The sequence below is a fragment of the Dipteris shenzhenensis genome, chromosome 24 (assembly GCF_047967505.1).
Source record: "Dipteris shenzhenensis isolate YYH24624 ecotype China chromosome 24, Dip_SZ_1.0, whole genome shotgun sequence".
Lineage (NCBI taxonomy): Eukaryota > Viridiplantae > Streptophyta > Polypodiopsida > Gleicheniales > Dipteridaceae > Dipteris > Dipteris shenzhenensis.
In genome coordinates this window covers 43,312,266-43,321,742 of record NC_141619.1, presented here as the reverse complement: position 1 = coordinate 43,321,742, position 9,477 = coordinate 43,312,266, and the positions used below count along the sequence as shown (strand labels likewise).

General features: G+C 43.7%; 1 protein-coding gene across 1 annotated transcript; it reads right to left on the bottom strand.

Annotated features, from left to right (window-relative positions):
* Positions 1-4,529: 4,529 nt before the first annotated feature.
* On the bottom strand, positions 4,530-8,095 carry LOC147886629 (pentatricopeptide repeat-containing protein At2g33680-like). The gene has a single exon (XM_087395146.1). The coding sequence runs from the start codon at positions 7,525-7,527 to the stop codon at positions 4,801-4,803; it is 2,727 nt and encodes a 908-aa protein (XP_087251272.1). The 5' UTR covers positions 7,528-8,095; the 3' UTR covers positions 4,530-4,800.
* Positions 8,096-9,477: the final 1,382 nt, after the last annotated feature.

The following is a 9,477-nucleotide window of genomic DNA, read 5'->3' as shown; positions in this document are numbered from 1 at the left end:
TAATTCTTCACCTTGAATCATCCACGGTGTATCATCCCACCCGTCGTCTCCTTGAACAATGCATTGTACAATCAATTATTGAAGATCAACATGAAGATCAAGAAGGAGATCTCACCAATTGGTAGCCGTAATGAGCGGAGGACCAAGCACCAAATCCTTGAACTCGTCAAGAAGTGACATAAATATCCACCCTCCTCGTGTGGCGTGCTTCCAAGGAGTGAACTTGAAAAAGTTCAGAATCTATGATCTAGTATCAGATTTGAATAGAGCACATGAAATGAAGTACTTTTGCTTTTTACAACAAGAGGAAACTCCCTACGGTTAGAGAGTTGCAGTTCATGAGATTTCACCATATAAGCAATATCTTTACACTTTCATCACTTCCTATTTGCTGGCCCATTGGTAAGTTTTCCTTTTGTGAATGGGGAGGTCTTGGGTTTAATTCCCACTCCTTAATAAAAAGAAAGGAGAGGAGAGGATAAGAGAAAGAGAAGGAGAAGACACTAGGCATGGCGACACTCGAGGGCCATGGAGGAAAAGGGAACGTGAGAGAAGAAGCGTTAACATAGGTGGGGAAAAAGATTAAGAGGGATGGGAATGAAGAGGGGGACTATGGCACAAGGGGGAAGGAAGACGGGGAAGAGGAGCATGTACATGATGGGAGGTGGAATGTAGAGATGGAGACATCAAGGGAAGAGAGTCATGCTTTATTGGAAAGATGGGAGAGAAATCAAAGTACTAGCTAGGTGGCTTTACAAGAATGAGCGTGTTCTATCAAGGAATAGCCCTCTTCTTTTATAGCCAAGAGAGGAGGTCTCTCCCAATAAATGCATCCTCCCACATGCATGGTGTGTGTGGAAGAGTGTCCCATGTGGGCTAGGCGGTTACGCACTCTCAATTATGTGCGACAACCCTTTGCCTCATTTTTTCGCATACATCAACCCCCATATCCCAAGTCTAAGATACTCCCTTGGTCTCTTCCTAATTTTATAATATGTTCAAACATCTAGGAGGACAAGTGGAGGGTTAGCATAAGGAATCTTGCCACCTCATCCTACTTTCCCATTATTTAACTTGCATTCTTGGACTTTCTACACCCCCCCCACATGGGCCTATCCTACATGGAGGGAATACTCCAATATAATATCCATCTCCACCTATTTTATATTACTTCTCCCATGGTCCTTGGACCATATCTCACTAAATACAGGCGTGGGACCGCCTAGGTGGAGGGGTGGTGCATGCAGGACCCATGCCACCTTATCATTTTATATTATTACTACCATGGATTATGTACAACACACCTTATGGGTCCTCTTACATGGAAGGGTGGCACATGGTCATGCCCTGCCACCTCAACCCTGGGCCTTATACACACCATATTTTATTATACTATTGCCACACATACAAGCACACACACATATTTATGCCTTTTTCTTTGGTCAAATTTATCCATAACACTCGACCCCATCTTTTTCTGCAACTCTCACCATCCTTTTCACACTCTAGGAACAAGGCAGCAAGTTGTGTGGCAACTTTGGACCACAAATCAACCCCTTGCTTAGGAGTTTTCCCGAACTCATCATGCATTGTGTCTCAAATGCGAAGGAGATTAAGTACCCAAGCGTCCTTCCAAACCTCTCTCTCCTGTGTTTGCTCATCTATGCTTGTGTTTGGGGTTGATGTCTTCTTGCCTCTCTTCATGACAACTTTAACCTCTTGCACTTTCGCATCTTTAAATTGTTGGATTGTACGTTTTACTAGAAGCTTTTTTACCTTCCATGGAGCAAAGCCCCCATCCACACTACTCCCTTCCAAGGGCTAGGATGGGACCTCCATCGTCCCTGTGGTAGCTGCGGGCTTTGCTACACAGATGGGTAGCTGACTTTGCTAGGCCATTGGTATGGCATAAATGCAAATGGTGAGCCACCAAAAGTAGTTACAGGAAAAGACCCTGGAACAAGTGGGGGACCTAGAAATGGCAAGGGCGAGGGTGTGGGCAATGGAGTCCTACGAGTTGAAAAGATTGGAAGAGGCACCCCCGAAAAGAAAGATGATTGTGAGTATTGGGAGGATGAGGACATATGCTCACTATCGTGTGAGTTTTGGGAATCCATATGGGATTTTCTGGAGAGGACCTGCGAAAGAGAATGAGGGTTGAGTGTGTGTGTAAGCAGTAAAGACTCACCTAAAGAGACTGCTTGACAAACAGGAGTTCATGAACCCAAATGAAAGCAAGTTCAAATGTCATTATACTTCCTAGAATTACTTTTCTATTGAAACAATGTAGGCAGAAAACATGGTGAAACTGTATTAATTTCCAGTTCACAGTCTTTGGGCTGAATATGCATTGTAAGCAATAACAACAATTCTTAGCAATTCTTTACCGATCCTTTCCCATGTGGACTGTTTTAGCCATAAACATGAGCTCCAACAAAAACCCAGGAAGAATATCCCTATGTGGTAGCCGTAAACTTAGCAAACTCAACCAACTAAGCAGTCCAATAATCCTAATTGCCAAAGCATTCATTCAAACTCTAGTCATGAGCGTCTCTGCAGAAGTAATAGAAGTATACAACTGTTTTAAGAGCATAACTCTTTCAAGAGAGCTCATGAACCCAGCAACTCTGCTGGAAATTTTACAGTAGCTAGAAAAACAAATTCTTCCAGTTGTCTAGAAATCAGCTAAAGTAGAGTCCTCCAAGAGGATTAGTTGTGATCCATCTCGTGCTTAGGGAATAAACTCTTTCACTCTCATAGGCAAGTTGATCGTAGACAGATTCACACTCGTTGGCCACAATACCAATCATGCTCACGCTTAACATTTGAAAAGAGAAACATCAAGCACATGAGAACTCTGACAATCTCACTCTTCCAAGATCTTTAACAGCTACTTTGTGCTCTCTCAACGTAAGTTCGCAGCTTCTATGAGCTCTATTCAATGTAGAGAGTCTCGAATGTTCACAGCTTCTATGAGCTCTTACCTCAAACATTAAGCCACAGCAAAACTTCTAGCCTTGGAATGCAAATTTGGTGCAAGATGATGCAGTTCACGGACAAGATTAGCAATGGCAAAAGTGAACGTTTTGTTTACTGCAATTTTAGCAGCTTGGAGCAGAGCATGAACACGATTTGAAGTAGTAACCTTGACACTTTGTAGTTGGGGACTCATGATTTGGAGTAGTACCTTGGTCCATTAGAACAAAATTAAGCTGCAGGGCTTCGATTCAAGGAACAACGACAATGTGGATGAGCTGATTAACATAAGTTACAAAAGAAATAATTGAAAAGGTTACGATGACTTTTGAAGTTTCCACTTCAATAGTAGAGTGCAAGCAACAAAGTAGCACTGACGAACGGCCAAAGAGCTGGAGAAAGAGCGAAGCATACGTCCATATACAGTAACATTTTCTTGAACAAACAAGGAAGCAAAAGAGCGTCATATATGAAAACAAAAGCCAACCTTTGGAAGCAACGAATGTAAGAGGACTTGCACGTAGAGACACCTTCAACTAGTAGCTTTGATAGAAAGCAATCCACTACAGTCCTTCGTTCAACAAGAGGCTTCATCACTCCACAGGTTGGCGAGAACAGAGCAAAGAGAGGATCCCTCAAACAAGCTGTCATTGGCTGTTTGTAGGAGCGCCCAAGCTTGGGAAGGCAGAACTCCCTACCCACAAAGAGAGGATCGATAGGTAGGACATGGCATCCAGGTTGGAAAGTGAGAGAAACATTTCCTAGTGGTGTGTAAAGGATGATTCGTAGCTGCATTGGCTGATTGGAACATGTCAATCTCGTAGAGGAGAGTAGAGGGTAGTGGAGAGGGTGAAAGAGAGTGGAGGGTGGAGGAGAGGTAGGAGAGTGGAGGATAGAGGAGAGTGGAGAGAAGAATAGAGGAGGTTAGAGGAGAGTGGAGGGTAGAGCAGGCTGCAGCAGGTAGGTAGAGGGTAGACGCAGCAGGCGCAAAAACCCGCAATTAGGGTTTTCCAAAAAAGCAGGGAAACAGATCCGTTTCCCAGCCATTTCCATTATCCGCTTCTGACAGCCGAAATGCCGTTTCTTGCAACTATGGTTGTATATTTCTACCTCATATGATGACTTGTCATATGAGGTGTCATTCCTGTTCCAGGTCCATGTTCCCCCTTTCTGAAACATTCCCGTTTAGGCACCTTACATTCCCAAAACATTCCCATTGCCTAGTAACTATGCCTAGCAGGCTGTGGAAGGTTACCTTTCTGATAAGGCCGGCTGTGGTATGTCATTACAATAGGCTAGGCCATTGATGCTTCATACCTATATCTCTGTGGCTGTGCTACAGACACAAGGATTTGGTGGTGGCTTTTTAACACCTCTCCCTGTACTCCCCTTAGAAAGGTCCCCCCTTTTCTTTTTCTTTTTTTTGGAGGGGGGGGAGAGAGAGAGAGAGAGAGAGAACAATGACGGTTTTAGACAAGATTCACAAATGACTGAATGGTAGCCAAACCTTGAGAGAGATTTAATACCAAGAGAAAATTCAATACAATACTCGTAACAGTGGTTACTGTAGAGGCACTTGTATCACCACTAGTTATCACTCGCACACACTCCTCCCTCAAAGACATGCAAGCAGCACGCATTTCTGACAACAATGGGCATGCAGTGGCTACATGACAATCATTTACAAACCTGAACATTCTTTACAAAACCTATACGTGAGTGGAATGTTTAGGGCACATGCAATATCCAACTTCTCTCTGTGCCCGTATAAGCCATCTTTTTCTGCGTCAAAGAATCTGCCTCCATTTTAAATAAAAAGATCTTCTAGCTTTGAATATAAAACTTGTTTTGGAAATGTCTTGTATCCCCCACCAAAAATGAATGCACAATTCCACCAGCATCAGTCCACCAACTCTGTCCTGGCTCCTTCCATGCTTGTTTTCCAACTCTCATTGCCTCAACTTGGGTCTCGTCATGGTGCATATGTGCATCTGCATAGATGTTATACATCAAGACATATGCTGCAGCATCCTTTGCATCCAATTGCATTGCATGTTCAAAGGCATGTCTTCCAAGCTCCACGTTACCCCCCTTTCGACAAGCACCCAACACACTATGCCACATCACAAGATTAGGATGGAAAGGTATCGTCTTCACCATCATTACGGCCTCCTCTAATTGGCCTGCACGGGCAAGGAGATCAACCATGCAAGCGTGGTGCTCAACAGTTGAAATTATGCCATAGTCCTTGATCATAGCCTCAAAGCATTTTTTGCCCTTATCCACTAAACCCGTGTGACTGCATACAGTAAGAATACTTAGGAATGTGACTCCACTTGGTTTTAGGTCTTCTCCTATCATTCTTTCAAGCATATCGAAAACAATATCGCTTTCTCCGAGCTGGGCATATCCCGTGATTAGTGCATTCCACGAGACCTCATTTCGAACAGGAAGCTTGTCAAATGCTTCACGTGCTTTTGCAAGCCAGCCACATTTGGCATACATATCAACCAAGGTGCTGCCTACAAAAAGATCTCTTTCCAACCCCTTCCTCGCAATCTCAGAATGTATTTCTCTGCCCTTGTCTATGGCTCCTATGCTGCCACAAGATTTCATACCGCAAACCAATGTGACAGCATCTGGCAAAATGCCCTCCAGTTGTATCTCTTCGAAACAGTCGAGTGCTTTCTCATCAAGACCATGTTCAACATATCCTGCAAGTAATATGTTCCATGAGACTACATCTCGAGATGGCAGCGTGTCAAACACATCCCGTGCTTTTGCAAGTGAGCCACATTTAGCATACATATCCACCAACGTGTTGCCAACGAAGGGTTCTCTTTCCAACCCCTTTCTCACTATCTTGGCATGTATTTCTTGGCCTTTGTCTACTGCTCCTATGATGCCACAAGCTTTCAAGCTGCAAACAAAAGTGAGAGCATTTGGACACACACCCTCTCGTTGCATCTGTTTGAAACAGTACAGCGCTTCCTCACCAAGACCATGTTCAGCATATCCTCCAATTATTATGTTCCATGCGACCTCATTTCGAATTGGAAGATTGTCAAATGCTTGCTGTGCTTTTGCAATTGAGTTGCACTTGGCATACATATCAACTAAAGTGCTGCCAACAAGAAGATCTCTTTCCAGTCTGTTTCTGGCAATCTCATCATGCAATTCTTGCCCCTTGTCTAAGGCTCCTATGCTGCCACAAGCTTTTAAGCAGCAAACAAATGTGAGAGCATTTGGAGAGACCCCCTCTTGTCGCATCCGTTCAAAACAGGTCAGAGCTTCCTCACCAAGCCCATTCTCAGCATATCCTGCAATTAATGCAGTCCATGAGACTACACTTCGAACTGGAAGCCTGTCAAACGCTTCCCGTGCTTTTGAAAGCATGCCACATTTGGCATACATATCAACCAAGGTGCTGCCAACGAGAAGATCTCTTTCGAACCCGTTTCTGGCAACCTCAGCATGTATTTCTTGGCCCTTATCTATGGCTCCTATGCTACCACAAGCTTTTAGGCTGCAAACAAAAGTGACAGCATTCGGAGAGATGCCCTCTAGTTGCATCTGCTCGAAACAGTTCAGTGCGTTCTCACCAAGACCATTTTCAGCATATCCTGCAATTAGAATGTTCCAAGAGACTGCATTTCCGAGTGGAAGCTTATCATACACTTCCCATGCTTTTGCAAAGGAGCCACACTTCGCATACATATAGACCAACGTGTTGCCAACAAAAGGAGCCCTTTCCAACCCCTTCCTGGCAATCTCAGCGTGTATTTCTCTGCCCTTGTCAATGGCACCTATGCTGCCGCAAGCTTTCAAGCTGCAAACAAATGTGACAGCATCTGGAAAGAGCCCCTCCAGTTTCATCTGTCTGAAGCAGTCCAGTGCTTTCTGACCAAGACCATGTTCAGCATATCCTGCAATTAGTACGTTCCATGATACTACATCTCGAACTCGCAGCTCGTCAAACACTTCCTGTGCTTCTGCAAGCAAACCACATTTAATATACATATCGACCAAGGTGTTGCCAACAAAGAGATCTCTTTCCAGCCCTTTTCTGGCAATCTCAACGTGTATTTCTCGCCCTCTTTCCAGTTGATTCAGCCTAGCACAAGCCTTCAATAGAGCCACAAACGTGTACTTGCTAGGATGTACACAATTCTCTCGCATTTTGACGTATAGGTTAAGGGCATGCTTCGATTCCCCACGTTCAATGTAACCCATGATGAGGGAAGTCCAAGAATACACATTCCGATCAACCAGCTTGTTAAAAACCTGCTGAGCATCGGAGATGCTTCCAACTTGCACCAACATAGGGACGAGGTAGTTCCCATAAGATCTATGATCTTTGAGACCATTTTTGCACATGTAGGCATACAAGCGCTTGGTATACCCTTGTTTTTTTTTTTTCCTGCACCTATGCAAGATGCGTAAAAAGGCTTCAACGGAAGGAAGCTGGGGCATCCGTTCCAAAGAAGTGAGTGCCTCCTCTAAGCTGAGCATCTCCCAGCCACTGTTCTCACACTTCTTGCTCAGATGCATTCGTCCAAAGCCACGGTCTTTAGAGTTTGACCAAGGCTGACGTTTGAAATCTGGAGAACTTGGGTTTGTCTATTAACATTTGTGTGAGACTCGTTAGACTAGCCTTTACGAGTGCAAACCATTTGATCAGAACCGTCGCACCCTTTGCTCTTTCTGATGTCCCACCACCGGGAGGGATCCGTGGGGTACTGCTTCCACAAGCATGATCACAAAGAAAATCAATTGCAACAAGCAGTATGTTGGTGATCCCTGACGGCGAACATTTCAAAGTAATTCGAGCAGGGCCAGCCGAAGAAACCTCCAACACGGCTCCATTGCCTCCCTGGCTCTCGCATGGAGGCTCCAGGGAAGCCATAGGAGAGTTTGGGCTTGAGAGCGTACGCACATGAGCTGCCATGTTTTGCCACGCCGAGAGGTCAAGAGTGTGGAACTATGAACTCCTAGAGTTCTTAATAGTTTTGTTGCGTCCTTCTGCCTATGTAGTGGGCACTGGGGAATGGGCCTTGGGAGGGCATTCCCGTCAAGAAACTCACTTGTTCCCGCACCGATGACGTGGTGCAAAAGTCAAATCAGGGCATGTAATACATTCCCATTCTCTAAGTGGCCGGATCACTCCCAACATAGAACTTTTTTGTCCTAGGCCTTACTGAAGCTTGAAGCTTGTGGTTTTGAGATAAGAAAAATAAAATTATTGTTATTATTAATGCTCTCTTACTTGTTAATTTGTGGTTGGTGCACTTGTTGGGTGGATTCATTGTTATTTTGGGTCTCCAAAATTCCCATCAACTCCTCCCACCATTGGCAGAGAGCCCTTCTATGCCATTGTCATTTACTCCTCTTTGCACACTCTTAATCTCCTTCTTCCTTTTCACCCTCGGGCCTCCAATTTTATGCTCTCTCTTAGAATTTCACTCACGTAAGGGCAAGCCTAATGAATGATAGATATATCATGCACCTTGCTTCCTAACGAATCAAACTAAAGGCACTTCTAAGTTAGCCGTTTTTGGCATCTCAAAACACACATTTATCGATTTTACATAAAATTACTCAAACTCTCAATTGGTATTCTAAAGATGGGGAAAAATCTGAGCTAGGTTTTGGTGTAAAATACACTAAAGGCCAATATTTTTCTAGCACTGGTGAGGATCCTTTCGAGCTTGGGGGATCCTAGATATATTTTATATATAATTTTATTATTTTAATACTCAAATTTTAACTGGCATTCTAAAGATGGGGAAAATTTTCAGCTAGCTAAAGGACAATATTTTTCTAGCACTAGCAAGGATCCCTTCGAACTTGGGATATAATATATATCTAATTTTATTATTTCTAACACTTTGAAACGCTAATGACTTTTTTGCCCCTCTTAAGGACTATGAGGTTTTGGTCCAAAGAGCCTTCCACGTTTTTGGCCTTAGTGAAGGTTGTGGTTTTGAGATGGAAAAAGTAAAATTATTGTTATTATTTATACTTGTGTTAATTTGTGGTTAGTGCACTTGTTGGATGGATTCGTTCCTATTTTTTGTCTTCGAAATTCCCATTTACTCCTCCCAACGTTGGCAGAGAGTATTGATGATTTGGGGTCTCCTTCTATGACTTTTGGGCCATTCTCATTTACCCCTCTTTGCATACTCTTAATGTTCTTCTTCCTTTTCTCCCTAGGGCCTCCAATTTTATGATATCTCTAGGCATATCACCTAGGAATAGGCAGGCAGGGCAAAACCACTATGGCCTAGCTTTCAATGAACCTTTTGGCATAGTCTTCTTGCTATCCATCTACTTTGTTGTTTTTTTTAAAAAAAGAGGGAGGAGGGAGTGTGGCTATACGTTTCTTGCTAGCTTTCTACTCTACTGTGCGAGGGGGCTCATCAAGGTGAGCTCCCTCATGTGAGGTTAAAGAGTAGACAGTGTGAGGTCACTGCTTGTGAGGATTTTGAGAGCTCTTCAATG